This window comes from Mustela putorius, unplaced genomic scaffold (genome assembly GCF_011764305.1).
Source record: "Mustela putorius furo isolate JIRA1106 unplaced genomic scaffold, ASM1176430v1.1 tig00003858_pilon_pilon_pilon, whole genome shotgun sequence".
Classification (NCBI taxonomy): Eukaryota; Metazoa; Chordata; class Mammalia; order Carnivora; family Mustelidae; genus Mustela; species Mustela putorius.
In genome coordinates, this window is record NW_025422010.1 from 831,276 (window position 1) to 847,707 (window position 16,432).

The 16,432-nt window shown below is 46.6% G+C and overlaps 3 protein-coding genes across 13 annotated transcripts in view; all 3 read left to right on the forward strand.

Annotated features, from left to right (window-relative positions):
• LOC101682709 (immunoglobulin lambda-1 light chain-like) overlaps positions 1-16,432 on the forward strand; it is a 1,123,284-nt gene that overhangs the window by 529,314 nt on the left and 577,538 nt on the right. For 2 of the 11 annotated variants that reach the window (XM_045065722.1, XM_045065734.1), the window contains exons 1-2: positions 4,232-4,341; positions 4,709-5,006. The exons of 8 other annotated variants lie outside the window; for them this stretch is intronic. In XM_045065722.1, the coding sequence (XP_044921657.1) occupies positions 4,296-4,341; positions 4,709-5,006 (344 nt within the window). In that variant the 5' untranslated portion in view covers positions 4,232-4,295. Of the gene's footprint in view, positions 1-4,231; positions 4,342-4,708; positions 5,007-16,432 lie in introns of those variants that run through there. One more of the 11 variants, XM_045065733.1, reaches the window with a different exon arrangement.
• The window catches only part of LOC101676037 (immunoglobulin lambda variable 4-3), a 780,698-nt gene that overhangs the window by 205,178 nt on the left and 559,088 nt on the right, over positions 1-16,432 (forward strand). The window lies entirely within an intron of this gene.
• The window catches only part of LOC101680986 (immunoglobulin lambda-1 light chain-like), a 586,873-nt gene that overhangs the window by 16,689 nt on the left and 553,752 nt on the right, over positions 1-16,432 (forward strand). The window lies entirely within an intron of this gene.

Here is a 16,432-nt window from a genome sequence, read left to right on the forward strand (position 1 = left end):
AAAATAATCACTCTTCGCAGATGATATGATACTATATGTGGAAAACCCAAAAGACACCACTCCAAAACTGCTAGAACTTGTACAGGAATTCAGTAAAGTGTCAGGATATAAAATCAATGCACAGAAATCAGTTGCATTTCTCTACACCAACAGCAAGACAGAAGAAAGAGAAATTAAGGAGTCAATCCCATTTACAATTGCACCCAAAAGTATAAGATACCTAGGAATAAACCTAACTAAAGAGACACAGAATCTATACTCAGAAAACTATAAAGTACTCATGAAAGAAATTGAGGAAGACACAAAGAAATGGAAAAATGTTCCATGCTCCTGGATTGGAAGAATAAATATTGTGAAAATGTCTATGCTACCTAAAGCAATCTACACATTTAATGCAATTCCTATCAAAGTACCATCCATCTTTTTCAAAGAAATGGAACAAATAATTCTAAAATTTATATGGAACCAGAAAAGACCCTGAATAGCCAAAGGGATATTGAAAAAGAAAGCCAACGTTGGTGGCATCACAATTCCGGACTTCAAGCTCTATTACAAAGCTGTCATCATCAAGACAGCATGGTACTGGCACAAAAACAGACACATAGATCAATGGAACAGAATAGAGAGCCCAGAAATAGACCCTCAACTCTATGGTCAACTCATCTTCGACAAAGCAGGAAAGAATGTCCAATGGAAAAAAGACAGCCTCTTCAATAAATAGTGCTGGGAAAATTGGACAGCCACATGCAGAAAAATGAAATTGGACCATTTCCTTACACCACACACAAAAATAGACTCAAAATGGATGAAGGACCTCAATGTGAGAAAGGAATCCATCAAAATCCTTGAGGAGAACACAGGCAGCAACCTCTTCGACCTCAGCCGCAGCAACATCTTCCTAGGAACAACGCAAAAGGCAAGGGAAGCAAGGGCAGAAATGAACTATTGGGATTTCATCAAGATCAAAAGCTTTTGCACAACAAAGGAAACAGTGAGGAAAATCAAAGACAACTGACAGAATGGGAGAAGATATTTGCAAACGACATATCAGATAAAGGACTAGTGTCCAGTATCTATAAAGAACTTAGCAAACTCAACACCCAAAGATCAAATAATCCAATCAAGAAATGGGCAGAGGACATGAACAGACATTTCTGCAAAGAAGACATCCAGATGGCCAACAGACACATGAAAAAGTGCTCCATATCACTCGGCATCAGGGAAATACAAATCAAAACCACAATGAGATATCACCTCACACCAGTCAGAATGGCTAAAATTAGTAAGTCAGGAAATGACAGATGCTGGCGAGGATGCGGAGAAAGGGGAACGCTCCTACAATGTTGGTGGGAATGCAAGCTGGTGCAGCCACTCTGGAAAACAGCAGGGAGGTTCCTCAAAATGTTGAAAATAGAACTGCCCTATGACCCAGCAATTGCACTATTGGGTATTTACCCTAAAGATACAAACGTAGTGACCCAAAGGGGCACGTGCACCCGAATGTTTATAGCAGCAATGTCCACAATAGCCAAACTATGGAAAGAACCTAGATGTCCATCAACAGATGAATGGATCAAGAAGAGGTGGTATATATACACAATGGAATACTATGCAGCCATCAAAAGAAATGAAATCTTGCCATTTTCGACAACATGGATGGAACTAGAGCATATCATGCTTAGCGAAATAAGTCAAGCGGAGAAAGACAACTATCATATGATCTCCCTGATATGAGGAAGTGGTGATGCAACATGGGGGCTTAAGTGGGTAGGAGAAGAATCAATGAAACAAGATGGGATTGGGAGGGAGATAAATCATAAGTGACTCTTAATCTCACAAAACAAACTGAGGGTTGCTGGGGGGAGGGGGTTTGGGAGAAGGGGGTGGGATTATGGACATTGGGGAGGGTATGTGCTTTGGTGAGTGCTGTGAAGTGTGTAAACCTGGTGATTCACAGACCTGTACCCCTGGGGATAAAAATATATGTTTATAAAAAATTAATTAAAAAAAAAAGGCTACTGCTTCCACTTCAGTTTACTCCTATTCACACAGGAGCCATTCCTGTGATTCACCAAAACCAAAAACAAACAGCAAAATGAATTCTGACAACACATCAGTCCAGCCCCCCAATTTTTCACTTCTAAAAAAATATTACCTTGAAACTGACAAGATTTAAATCTTGGACAATTTAGGTTCTCACTGTTCCTTCAGTCAGACAAACAGGAGTCTTTCCCATAGAGACTGCCCCTGCTGTCCCCAGACACATGTCTTGTGCCCGTTCCTTCTTCTCACCCTGACAGCAGCTCTAGTGTTACCTCCCCAGAGCGATTTCTTCCAAACTCTCTGCTCACAGTGTCATTTTTTCCTTATATTCAACCTAATTTCTGCATATTGCCTATTATTGAATGTTTATTCCTAACATTATTTGGTTAGTTCATTGATTTGTCATAATTTCCCTACTGGTCACAAAACATTAATGCGAAACATACAGATGATAATCAAAGGCAGGAACAGACAAATTCCCTCTTAACAAAGTCTGGAATCAGAAGCCTAGTTTCTGGGACGTTCTCCAATTCCAAGCTCCAATTCTACTCACTCTTCGTCTCAACATCTCAGCAATGCAGCTTTGATTTTCATTCTCGCTGACAACAGAGCTCACATGACTACTGCAGCTCCAGCTCTCACACCCATGTTCAGGAGGAAAGGCACTCCATATATCTGGTGTGTTTCCTTACTTCATGAGATCAAATGTCCCCAGAAAGATCAAAAGATGAATGACATAGCTATCGACCAGTGCTTATTCACAAGGTCAGTACTGGCCAAGAAGGACATGGGAATAACAATGGTTTGGCTTTCAAATGAATATAGAAGACAAGACCGAGGTAAAAGGTGGTAGAGCCTGTCTACTGTCTCACCAAAACAAGTGTGTCCATTATGCCATTCCACCCACAACATGGAAACTCTGAGAGAGAAACTGTCTTCTTCATAAAGATTTCCCAGGATGGAAAGTCTGCCAAACCAAAGTTGGTCAAATAAATTATTTGCCATGTGGTTGTTCTCCTGTCTCTGTCGTTCGAGCTGTAGTCACCAATGCCCTATTTTGGTGCACCAGCCAGCAGGGTCGCTAATAACTAGTGCCTGAGTCCTGTGTCCCCCAGTTCCCAGCACAGAACCACATCCATGACAACCCACCAACCCAGTGGTAGGAGCAGTGATACCTTGGATGGGTCCTGCATTCTCCTCCTCACATGGGCCTGTTCCTATTTTCATGGATACTCGGATCTCCTGCAATATGGCCTTGAATGTGTCAAGGGCCACGTAGAGAAGAATATGCCTCTCTGGGGCCTGCAGTCCACAGATAAGGGAATCAGGATGTGAACAGTAGGTTCTGAATCTCTGCCTGGACAAAAAGACCTCTCTGCACATCCAGGAGAGGAGCCACCAGGGGGCAGCAGAGACCAACTGGCCAAGCCACCTGGCCCTGGGAAGAGTCTGGGCATTAGGAGTTTTAACAGGGAGGGTTGTTCACCAGGACCTGAGAGAAAAGAATACGTCCATGTTTTCTACACTATCAGCTTCGACTGATGTGAAATTCTGACTCGGGGGCTCTCAGAGCTGTATCCTGATGAATTTGTCTCTGTCTCTAGCACTGGTCCAAAACTTCACGTGTCCCCACCAAGCACATTCCTGCTACACTCAGTCACTGTCAATCTCTATTAAGGCTGAGTCAGCCCCAGCACTCAGTGCACCCTAGAGATACTGAGGCAGAGCATCTATGGCCCACATTCAGGACACACACCTCCAGTAGCCCTTCAATGACTCCTTAAAACTCCATGTGTTCTTGGCAAGGGAGGACTTTTGTTTGGGTTCTGGTGTTCCCCAACAGACACACAGCTTAGGGACTTCACTGACTTAAGCCTCCTAGTGCCTGCAAAGGAAACAAACTATTGTGGGCTCAGAGAATGGAAATTCTACTTCAGCACTCAACCAGGACATACCAGCCCAGGATTGAAGTCAGGACATGGATAAGTCTGGAGTTGGGCACCCCAGACTATGGACCAGGGTATAAAACAGGATCCCCTGGGATGACGGTGGATCTGCAGGGCTTTCTGTCCTCTCTCTGTGTCCCTTGGGGATGAGCCCCTCTCTGAAACCAGATGGTTCCTCAGCAGCAGCCCCTGAGCCCCAGTTGATTTGCATGAACATCCTGTCTCTCCGGCTAGAGGATAAGAGAGGCCTGGGATGAATCCAGCCCGGCCATAGGACTTGGAGAGTAGAATCAGGGCATCTCCACCATGGCCTGGACTCCTCTCCTTCTTGGCCTCCTTGCTCATTGCACAGGTGCTACACATAGGCTCAGACCCTCTGCAGCCCCAGGAATCTGGGGCAATAAAGGCCCTGACTCTGAGCTCTGCAGGGAGGTGCTTGTCCAGGGAAGAATGTTAATGACCATACTGCAGGATGAAAGATAGCAGGGGTGTCATCCCCCCAAGTGCTCACTAGTTCTGACTTGTCCAGAGAAAATTGAGGATGCTCTCCTTTGGGCAAAGAATCCATCCACCAGCCAGATCCATGGGCTTTAGGACCTGAGATGCTGGGAGAGTGGAAACAGGGCAGTGAGAATCTCTAGAGCTTAGGCCAGGCAGGTGATGGTGTTCTGGGGTGAGACCCAGAGCTGAAAATCTAATGCTCCTTTTCTTTCTTGCAGGTTCTGTGGCCTCCTATGTGCTGACTCAGCCTCCATCTGTGTCAGTGGCTCTGGGACAGACAGCCCAGGTTACCTGCGGGGGAAACAACATTGGAAATAAATTTGTTCACTGGTACCAGCAGAAGCCGGGCCAGGCTCCTGTGCTGATCATCTATAACAGCAACAAACGGCCCTCAGGGATTCCTGAGCGATTTTCAGGCACCAAATCTGGGAACACGGCCACCCTGACCATCAGTGGGTCCCGGGCTGAGGATGAGGCTGACTATTACTGTCAGGTGTGGGATAGAAGTTCTGATGCTCACAGTGACATAGACAGACGGGGAAGTGAGACACAAACCCCTTCCCTATCTGGGTTACACTCTCCTCCAGCTCCAGGAGGCCTGTGCACAGAGAAGGGAGCAGGTCTAACTCAGGTCCCCAAATCCAAACTCCCCAGACCTCCCTAGACACCCACACTTTGGTAGTATCTGTACAAGATGTACAGGGTTGGTTTGGGGCTCCTGAGATTGTCTGGGCCTGAGTATGTTTGGGAAAAGAGGGATTGGGTATAAAGACAAATGAAAAGAACCATCTGTCAGTTGTAATTACCACTCATTTCTTTATGGTGGTCAGAGACCATTCCTTCACCCAACTGCCTAGGACTGGAGCCCAGAATCTTCCAACTCAGTTGAGCTCCAGAATCCCTGCCACCATGATGGCTGGGGATTCTGAGTGGAGCAGACCAGCGCATTATTCAATGTAGTCACTCCTCTTCTGGGCTCATATATGTCCCATCTCTCCCTAGAGTCCCTGACAGCTCAAGGGGTCTCCTCACTGAGGAAATGCACTTAGTTCAGAAAATTGCCTCCCCGGGTTTCTGCCCTTCCTTGGAGAGACTGTATAGAATGATGGCCTGAATCCAAACTCTCAAGATCCTCCCTCAGGTTCACATGTCCTGAATGGTCCCAGCTTTAGAGCTCACCACTGGAAGGATATCTCATCTGATGTCTCACTGAGTCTTTCTCTTTCTGCCCAGTCTGGCCAGTCTCCCTCCAGATTTCCTGCAAATGCACTTCTGCATCTCAGAATCTATTCAAGGAACCCAATCCAGGTTGTCCAAACACAGTCCTCAGGGACCTGAGGACTCTACCAGATGTCCACAAAGCTTTGCTTTCTCCTCCAAATCCAACTTAGCATGAAATCCTCAGACAGACCATATCGTATCTTCTATTTTTGTACAATGAGAATAGATGCACACACAGTAGGTGCTATGAGGCCTGATAAGTAGTTGGAGAGTCCATCCATCCTGATAGTGAATGTGGGATGAGGAGTCAGTGGCCTCATCCTACAAAGTGACCAAAAGGTACACAACCACGGGAATGAGACACACAATGGGTGCTGCATCACTTCTACCTCCAAAATGGTGCCCAAGTATTTCTCTTTACATTCACCCTACCCAGAAATATGTACAGACAATGATTTTTTGAAATACAATTCAGCCTGTCAGTGCAGACAAGTAATAAGCCACCACAGACCACCACTCCTCCTCATGACTTTCACCAAGGTCTGCACAAATCAGGCTCCAAATAAAGAGAATATTGAGAGCCCTGCTTCCACCTCCACTTCCACTTCAAGACAAATCTATGAAGTGAATGGTTATGAACAGGGCCACCCTTTCCCTACAAGGTGATAAAATATATTTTTGTCTACTAGTGATCTTTATTTTGTTCCAGATTATTTGATATCCCATAACTTCAATATTGAGATATAAAGTTAGCTGTTGTAAATACATTTGATGATAGATGATAATGGTTTGGGACAGGAGAACAAAGCAGAAACATACGATAACTATGTATCCAAACATATTCCTATAAGAAGAGAATACATGTTCTAGTCTGCTCATTTCTGCCACTACCCAGAGGTCAGAGTGGTATCTATAATTACCACTGCTTCACTGTCTGCTGCATTTCTTCTTCCCTCAAAAAACACCTGAGCTTGTCAGGATCCTCACCAGTTACAACCACCAAACCTTCATTCTGGAATGTGTGTCCATTGTCAGGCATGCTGCATTGGATTGTGGTGAATTTATGACTGTAATTACAGACCCAGGGAATAATAGAGGTTCTTTTGAGTCCATGCATACACCTGCTACCCCCAGTTGTGTTGTAGATATCCAATTGTCCGGTGATAGACATCAGGCTTCCCTAGCCTGTGCCCCCTACTCATCTGGGTGATTCACTGCCTGGAAGACATGGTGGGTGGGAGTACGTTGCCCTCTCAACCACCAGAGTAGTGCAGTCAGTATCCCACTGGAGTATCCCATCCACAAGGCAAACCCCATGTGGCTCATAAAATGTCTATTCTTAAATCATTTTTTTCTACATTATTGCAGGCACGATTCTGAATTGATCTCAGTGACCAGAGCAGGACCGTTAAACCCTAAGAAACAGGTGGCACCATATGACCTAGGAAGACAAGGAGAAGAAGTGAGATTTTCCATGGTGGCCGAGAACCCCACCATGTGAAGCTCAGTGAGCACACAGTCCCCTGAGGAGGGGCTGCTCCCCAAAATTCAGATGCAGCTACAGCAGGACTGGGTGAGGCCCAGGCATCTGCAGGTGGTACAGCTCCCCAGTGAGCCTGTGGTACTGCTCCTCCAAGGACCCCCCTCCGAGTGTTTCCCCCTGCTCTGCTGCTGCTTCCAGCACAGATGAGAAGCCCACAGGGAGGCACAGTGTGAGCACAGGTGCCCTGCACTCCCTCCCACTCAGGGTCCATGGGGTCAGGGCCCTACTCTCCCAGTTTACCCCTTTGCTCCCTCTTCACAGGGCTGGGACCAGTCTGTCCTAAATCAACCTCCCTAAAAATCTGGAGTCAGAAGGTCACCATCTCCTTTATAATGGCAGTAGGGACACTCGGGATATAATCATGTCTCCTGCTACCTACAGCTCCTGGCACAGCCCCACCTGGCCACAGGGTGGGGTCAGGAGTCACCCCTCAAAGAACTCCAACTCTGGGAGCTTGCACTCTCTGAGCATCTCTGCCTCCACAGCAGTCCTGAGACTGATTACTTGTGAATTCAGAGACTTGGGATGTGTCCCCCAAATGTGTGTAGGTACCAAGTAAGGGAATGCGGTGCAAACCAAGACCATGCAAACCAAAGCCATATCAAGACCACATGAGCTGGTGCCACTTGTGGGAGTGGGTGCATCTTTGACCAAGTCTGCATAATTGGGCCACATTGGCCAAGGACACCAAGGCTGGTGCCACTGGGACTAAAGCAGTCAGATCTGGTGCCATGCAGGCAGAGGACCCATTCACCAATGCCATGTCATCAGTGTCACATTAACCATGGCCATGATGGCCAAAGACACATGAACCAAGGCTACATATCAGGTGCCATGAGAACAGAAACCATGTTTTCTTATGACACTTGGAATGAAGCCCTGTCCACCCAGGCCCTGTAAGCAGATGACACTTGCTCTTGTTTCTTCAGATGATGCTAACATAGCAACCAAGAACACTGCTTCACAGCACTCCCTCTCACCAAAGGTCAGCTCTGCATTTTCAGAGGAGTGAGGCCTCTCAGGAAGATGACAGAACAGGGTAATGGACACTATGATGAGAGCCACTCCCTGCCAGTTACCATGGCAAATGCTTAAAGCCAAGGCAAGGAGCCCCCACATTATGACTCCAGGTAGAGGAATTTAGCGCTCATGCCGGGCCAACAAGGAAGAAAGATCGGCCTCTACAATGGACAATTAGGTAGAAATTTCCCCCATGCATGGAAATCACAAATGGAGGACACGTTTCCACATATGAGTGGGTTCCAAGCAACATTGTGTGGTGTGAACCCACATGATGTAAATGAAGGTCACATCATGGGCACCACGTGGAGCAAGGCCACCTGAGGAATGCTACTTGGACAAAAGCTGCATGAGTTGGGAGAGAGCTCTTTCTCGGGGATATCAGTGATGAGGAACTGAGAACACAGCCACTTGGGCTGGTACCACTCCCTCCTGTCCCCTGGGCTGTGTCCACTTTCCTAGCATGTCTTTAGGTTCATGTTTTCCTTCTGCTCTCACCTCATGGCACTGGGGGACCCTGGAAGGATAGCAGATGAAGTCATCCAGATGGTACACGGTATCCCCCCTTGAGGTCCATGTGTAGTGTAGTGAGATACACCCACTGTATCTGCTCTAAAGGCTGGGACAGTGCAGGGCTGTCACTGGAGATCCTGCCTCTAGCTACTGTTGTCCAGCCTGTCCAGACAAGGGGGATCCTCCACACAGCTGTTCATGTCTGGTAAGTCTTCCCATTACTACAGAGAGGTGTGGGGAGGGTTGACCCTGGCCTGACCTGCTTGTGACCCAACACAGCAGACTCTGTGCATCCATGTTCAGGCAGGAGCAGGGTCAGCCCCTCCCAGACTTCCTTCACGCCCTCCACATCTGTGTGTGCCTGGAGATCCTGTCCTGACCCATCATCCAGACCTCACATGCCTTATCCTCCCCTCCCTTTTCAGTGAGCACATCATGCTTGATCCAGCCTATTTTCCCAGGAAATCACTAATAATCATTGCTTCCATTATGTGATGAGTTAGGTTATTAGTGACTTGATCACCCGATGACTGATGCCTGTATGTGTCTGAGGGTCAAGAGCAAGGGAAGGCATGGGAATCTCATTGTGATGCTCATGTTTAGACTCTGAGAGGTTCGAATTACATGTGGGCTGTTCCTCCAGCATTGTGGAGCCACCACTCTGTGCCCAGGTCTAAGCTAGCACGAGTTAGAGACTGTCAGGTACAGAGAGTGGGTCTCCCTCAGCTACTCCTCTCTTATAGGCCCTGTGCATCCCTGGACAGTCCCTCCATGTCTGTGACTCTGGGCAGGCCCTAGTTCTGGAGATAAGTTTACAAGTGAATATGCTACTTGGAACCAATAAGAGCCAGGCCAGGACCCAGGGCTATTCATTTGTAAAGATACCAAATAACCCTTAGGGATCCCTGACTGTCACTGAGAATCCAACTCGTGGACAAGGCCACACTGAGAATCAGACACATCCAGGGCTAGGAGAAGGTTGACCATTGCTGTGTCACCTACCATGGCAGTGAAAGAAGTTGGAAGTAATTCAAAGTGACACAGAAAAATGTTGAAGTGGGATACAAAGCTGCCCACCTAGTCTGGCTTGCACTTTTACTAGCACCAACTGCAGGTCGGACCTTACGGTCAGGTGTCCTCCCTGGTCCTGGACAGGCCCCTATACAAGTGGTATTTCTAGCAGGTTCTCTGTTCTCAAAATCTGTATATCACACTGAACAATGACAGATATAGGGAGACATACTATATTAAGGGGACTGTAGTCAGGTTTTACAGAAGATTTAGGATACCATTATACATCATGTTTGACCCAGATATAATCACATGCCACTCCAGAGGGGAAAAACCTGTCTCAGCCCAGTCCTGGGGGAATTCCTCTTCTCCTTGGGTACTGGAATCCTGGATGGACCCAATGGGCTCTGCCTCCCCTGGTGACTGGATGAGGAATCCCCACGACTAGATGAGGAATCCTCACATCCAGAAATGCTGTCTGAGGCATCCTAAACAGGAGACAAGGCCCCTCCTTCTCCAGGCTCTACCATCTTTAGGTTTAGTAGAGACTGGTGGAAATGCAGACACGACCGTGGGGCCCACAGGGGACTTGCTCCTGGCACTACTGGCCTCCTATTTCCCCAAGTCACCTGCACCAGGCAGATCTGACCCGTGGGGTGGCCTCAACTGCATTTGGGCCACACCTTTAGGTCCAAGGTAATATTTTCCAAGATTGAATATATATATATTATATATATATAATATATATATAATCATGTACTGACCTGTGTCTTTGACTTGTGGTTTGGAAATTGATTTTTACAGCAATTTCATGAGGAGGAAAGAACAGATGAAGAATGTATTATGATAGAGATGTAGTGAAAAGAAGGGCCATCTTTATCCCAATGTTCATAGCAGCCATGGCCACAGGAGCCAAACTGTGGAAAGAACCCAGATTCCCTTCAACAGACGAATGGATAAGGAAGATGTGGTCCATATACACTATGGAGTATTATGCCTCCATCAGAAAGGATGAATACCCAACTTTTGTAGCAACATGGACGGGACTGGAAGAGATGATGTTGAGTGAAATAAGTCAAGCAGAGAGAGTCAATTATCATACTGTTTCACTTATTTGTGGAGCATAAGAAATAATATGGAGGACATGGGGAGATGGAGAGGAGAAGGGAGTTGGGGGAAATTGGAGGGGGAGACAAACCCTGAGAGACTATGGATTCTGAAAAGCAATCTGAGGGTTTTAGTGGCGTCTGGGATGGGAGGTTGGGTGAGCCAGGTGGTGGGTATTATGGAGGGCACATATTGCATGGAACACTGAGTGTGGTACATAAACAATGAATTCCAGTACACTGAAAAGAAATTTTAAAAATAAATAAAAATTAAAAGTTAAAAAAAAAAAAGAATGTATTACGAAGGAAAAGCAGATCCCCTTATTTCCACCCTGGGTTGAATCAGAGCAATATCTGGGGGATAATAGGAAGACCATGACAGAAAACAATTTTCCCCTCACAAGAGCATGGCAAGAACTATTGGATTATGGATCTTCAGCTTACTTATTGGTGTGATAAAGCAGAATGATGATTTTTGCTAAGAATACCTATGACCGGGCACCTGGATAGCTCAGTGGGTTAAGCCGCTGCCTTTGGCTCAGGTCATGATCTCAGGGTCCTGGGATCGAGTCCCGCATCAGGCTGTCTGCTCAGCGGGGAGCCTGCTTCCTCCTTTCTCTCTCTGCCTGCCTCTCTGCCTACTTGTGATCTCTCTCTGTCAAATAAATAAATAAAATCTTTAAAAAAAAAAAAAGAATACCTATGACCAAAAAAAATTTTTTTTCAGGTTAAAATGCCATGAAAGTGTAACTTTACAGAGTTATAATCCGGGGATTCTCACTATTAATTTCTCATCCACATGACCGTGATTGGGCTGGCACCTCCCTGGACCCAAGTTCCCCCTTCTCCAAGTATAGCAACGTCCCCCACAGGGAGAAAGCAGAACTGAGAGGAAGGAGTGGTCTCCAGGACCTGGAATATTCTGGCTAAGGTTGTTCCAGTTCCTTTATCAGCCTGGGCAGCCTTCCTCACCTGGTGCAGGGGATGGCTGCTGCCTTGCTCCTATCAGCTTCTGCTCTACTCTCTCCCTCTCCAGGAACCAGATATCAGCTCTCCTCTCCCTGTCTCCCTTCACTGACAGATATACCCCTCCCTCATATTCTTGCTTAGCTTAGCCAGTCTGTGGGGTTCTGGAGAAAGCAATGACATGTCATCCACGTGGGACTCCACACAAGGGGACAGGAACACAAGCACATGAAGCACTCTCATGTCCCTGTGGCTTAGTTGTGTATGGGGTAGGGGAGAGAGAATAAGTACTACCTTAAGCGATCTCAGCCCCCATGTGACCTAGGGAGATCACAGGGACTTACCAAATCTGTGTCAAACCTGCTCCCACTTCAGCATTTCCTTTTAGAGACCCCTATCTGTGCCCAGCAGCTGCCCAGAGAACTGACGAATCACCTGAAAGATACCTCTGACCACATCTGACACAGCCCTCTGTACTCAGAATGCTCACCTGAGGTGAAAACTCCACACTGGACTGGAACTGGATTGAATCCTAGGTCTCTCAGCTTTATCCTGTTCTCTCAGATCCTCTAACTCCCCCTCTTGCCCCTATGCAGTAGCACTCACTGGGCTCTTCCTACACACATCTCACTTCTTGTGACTTTCCCCATGCTGAGCAGCTCCAGAGTTCCCTCTTCAGTAGGGACTGTGTCTTGTCCATGCTGAATCCCCAGGATGGAATGTGTGCCAGACCAGTGAGGGTCTGGATAAATGTCAGCCGGGTAGATCCTCCCCGTCTCTGTCTTTGGGGAATTAGTCCCTGGCCACCCTCTCCCCCAACCCCACATCAGACCTGCATGCACTGTTGCTCCAATATGAGCCATTCCCTGAGTCCTATGATCTCCCAGTTCTAACTGCAGTACCACTTGCATGACACCCTACTCCCCAGAGATAGGGGCAGCAACGCCTCAGTAAAACCTGTGCTCTCCTCCTCCACATGGGCTTTCTCTTGTTTTCATAGTGAATCTAGGCCTCTAATGCCAGAACATGAGGCAGTCAGAAGCCATGCTTAGAAGAGTCATTCCTCACTGGGGAAAGAATCCATGGATCAGGAATCAGGACCTGAGCTTTAGGTTAGGAGTCTAAACCTGTGCCAGGAACCCCACTGCACCTCTAGCGGCCATGGTGGAATGGCCACCAGGGGGCAGCAGAGATCACCTGGCAAAGGCACCTGTAGATGGGGAGGATGACATGGGCATAAGGGCTTCTGCCACATGATGGGTGGTAGTAACCAGGTAACCAGGACCTGAGAACTTCAGGTCACTTGTCTTGGTCATTAGTCTATAGGGACATCCTTCACTCTCAACTACAAATTATTAAGGATATGTGTGTGTCTTCCTCATGGAGACATTGCCTATTTCTATAATATAGGCCTGGCCAACATGCCTCCCACCAAACCAAGACCTAGCCCACCCTCATGAAACAAAATGCAGTCACTGTCCACAAACATTGGTTCTCCCTCTGATCACACTTTTCCTCCCTCCCCTGCTGTCCTTCCAGATACACTACTCCTCCTCCCTGGAAGTTCCTTTCCCCTGCCCCTCACCTGTCCCTGCACTCACCTCTCTTAAGGAGTGGACAGGGGACTGGAAAATTTTGTTCACATTCCTAGTGCCTGCAACACAGTAGTTTCCTTGGTAAACATTTTTGGACTTAACGTATAAATTGAGATATTCATTATATATTTTCCCCCAAACTGAAGATAACTTAAATGTGATAAATATTACCTTGAAGAGTTATTAAAGTTTATAGCCCCTCTCATTGTCTTATATGGCAGTCATTTATTTTTGCAACTTATCAGTTCCTGCCCCTGTCAGCAAAATGGGGGCAGCGAGGCACAGAACCTATGGCCTGCCTCAAATCTCACAGCCAAGAGAAGATATTTACAGCAACATCCTACCTATGGGAAGTCCATGTTCTCTTGATAGATAACGAACTTTATTTTCCTGTGGTACACGAGATCTCATCTGCAGTAAGTCCCTACACCTGTGTGAGCCACAGTGTGTCAACGACAGAAAAGCATTAAAAAATAAAGACAGGGGAGGTGAACCATGAGAGACTTTGGACTCTGAAAAACTATCTGAGGTGTTTAAAGTGGCGGGGGGGGGTTGGAGGTTGGGGTACCAGGTGGTGGGTATTTTAGAGGGCACGGATTGCATGGAGCACTGGGTGTGGTGAAAAAATAATGAATACTGTTATGCTGAAAATAAATAAAAAATAAAGTAAAAAAAAGAAAATAAAGACAGACTTCACTGCTGAGCTGTCTGTGCCTAGGCCTGCCCAGAGGGACATCAGAACACAAACTGGAATGGGAATGTCAGCACCTGGCTATAGGACCAAGAGTGAAACGGAATTCCCTCTGCAGAGAGTGGATTTGAAAAGAACCACTCCTACCCTTTCTGGGATTCTTGGGTCTGAGATCTTTTTGAGAACCCACAAAACTCTTCAGCAGCAGACTCTGAGGTCCCCTGGTTCTCACAATGAGTGGCATCTCCAGCAAGGGGCTAAGAGAGACCTGGGAGGACATTTGTCCAGCCTCGGACCTTGGGAGCAGAATCAGGCAGCTCCACCATGGCCAAGATCCTTATTCTCTTCAGTATCCTGCTCACAGCACAGTTTTAGAGCCCAAGCTCACACATACACCAGCTCCAAGTCCTTGGGTAAAGCCATACCCTTTGTCTGAGCCCAGCATGGGCTGCCTGTGTGTGTGCAGGGGTGGGATGTTCCTGACCCTGCTGTAGGATGAAGAGCTGGGTGGGTAAACCACCCCCCACAGTGCTCATGGCTTTGTATGAGCACTGATGGAATGCCCATGCCCCCTCAAATATATATATTTTTTTCCAATTTATTCAAAAGCTCCAACCACCAGTCTAACCCACACTACTCTGGGATTGAGACTGATGAGAGGGGCACACCTGAGGGTCTACAAAATCCTTTGAGCTCAGGCCAGGCCTCACAGGTGGGCAGTCACTTGGAATGAGTCCTTGATTTTCCAGCTGACCTCTTCTTTCCTCTCTTGCCAGCTCTGAGGTCTCTTGTGTAGTGACTCAGTCCCCATCTGTGCAGGTCACCCTGAGTCAGACAGCCAGGATCATCTGTGGGGAAACAACACTGGAAGAAGTAAACATATTCATAGGTACCAGAAGAGGCCAGTCAAAGACCCCATGCTGATCATCTATTTTAGCCACAACCTAAAACTATAATTACAACTTAAACTCACAGATCCCAAAAGCTCAACGAACTTCAACTAGAAAACATAGTAAAAAACAAACAAACAAAAACAAAACAAAACAAAACAAAGAAACAAACCAAAACAAAACCCGCAACATCTTCCTGTGTCTAAATTGCCAGTGAAAAAGAGACAGTCTCCAAAACAGCCAGAAGGGAAAAAAAACACAGTTTTTATGGAAAGACAGAGAAAGATTCTAGCAAATTTCTCAGTAACAGAAATGCAAGCAAAGGTGGTATGTTTTTAAAATACTGAAAAAAAAAAAAAAACCTTAATTCTTTACCAAGGAAGAACATCTTTTACTTCTTTTTTTTATTTTATTTTTTATAAACATATATTTTTATCCCCAGGGGTACAGGTCTGTGAATCACCAGGTTTACACACTTCACAGCACTCACCAAAGCACATACCCTCCCGGAACTAGAGCGTAGAACATCTTTTAAAAATGAAGACTAAATAAAGCATTTTCTGACATGCATGCAAAAAGTGGCAGGAGTGATCATCACCCAACACAATATAAAAGAAATAGTACAGATTCCCCTCAGGCAGGAGAGAGTGATGCCAGAAAGAATCAGATTCTATGGAATAAATAAAAAAAAATTATGGGGTTGGGGGAAGACAATGTGGCAGAGAAGTAGGAGGCGCTGTTACAAACGGTCCCCCAAAGTGAGCTGATTATCTACCAAAGAACTCTGATCACCCATGAAATCAGCTTCATATTAGAATTATATACTTCTGGATCTCTACAGGGGCAGAAGAAGCCAGTCAGCAGGTAAAGCAGAGTGGGAACATTGGACCGATATCAGAAGATAAACAAAAGGTGCAGGGAACCACCAGAAGCGACCCATTGGAAAGTAATACCCCAGTACGAGAGTGCCCTGTGATTGGTGACCAGCATTAACTTGGAGTCCACTTGAAAGCACTCAAAAAGAGCAAAAGACCTTAAGGGGAAATTGGTGGAATTGGGCGGTTAGGGACAGGGACTTAAGCCCATGGACCCAGGAGGGCCACCACTGGCACCAAACCAAAGAGCACAGCGAAGAAGCCAGGTCTTGGTCCCTGAGCCACCAGCGTGTCTGAGAGCATCTGGGTGGTGGCTCCCATGAAGGAGTCTGGTGTGGATGCCAGCTAGCTCTCTTTAGAACCACAGCCTTTTGTACTCTGCACTCGTGCTCTGCAACCAGGGTCTGAGTCGCAATACACACCCTTCCCTCAGAGAGGTCTGTGCAGGCGCTAGCTGGTGATCTCTTGGACCTAGAGATTCTGAACACTCTCAGCCCAGGCCACTGTGAAA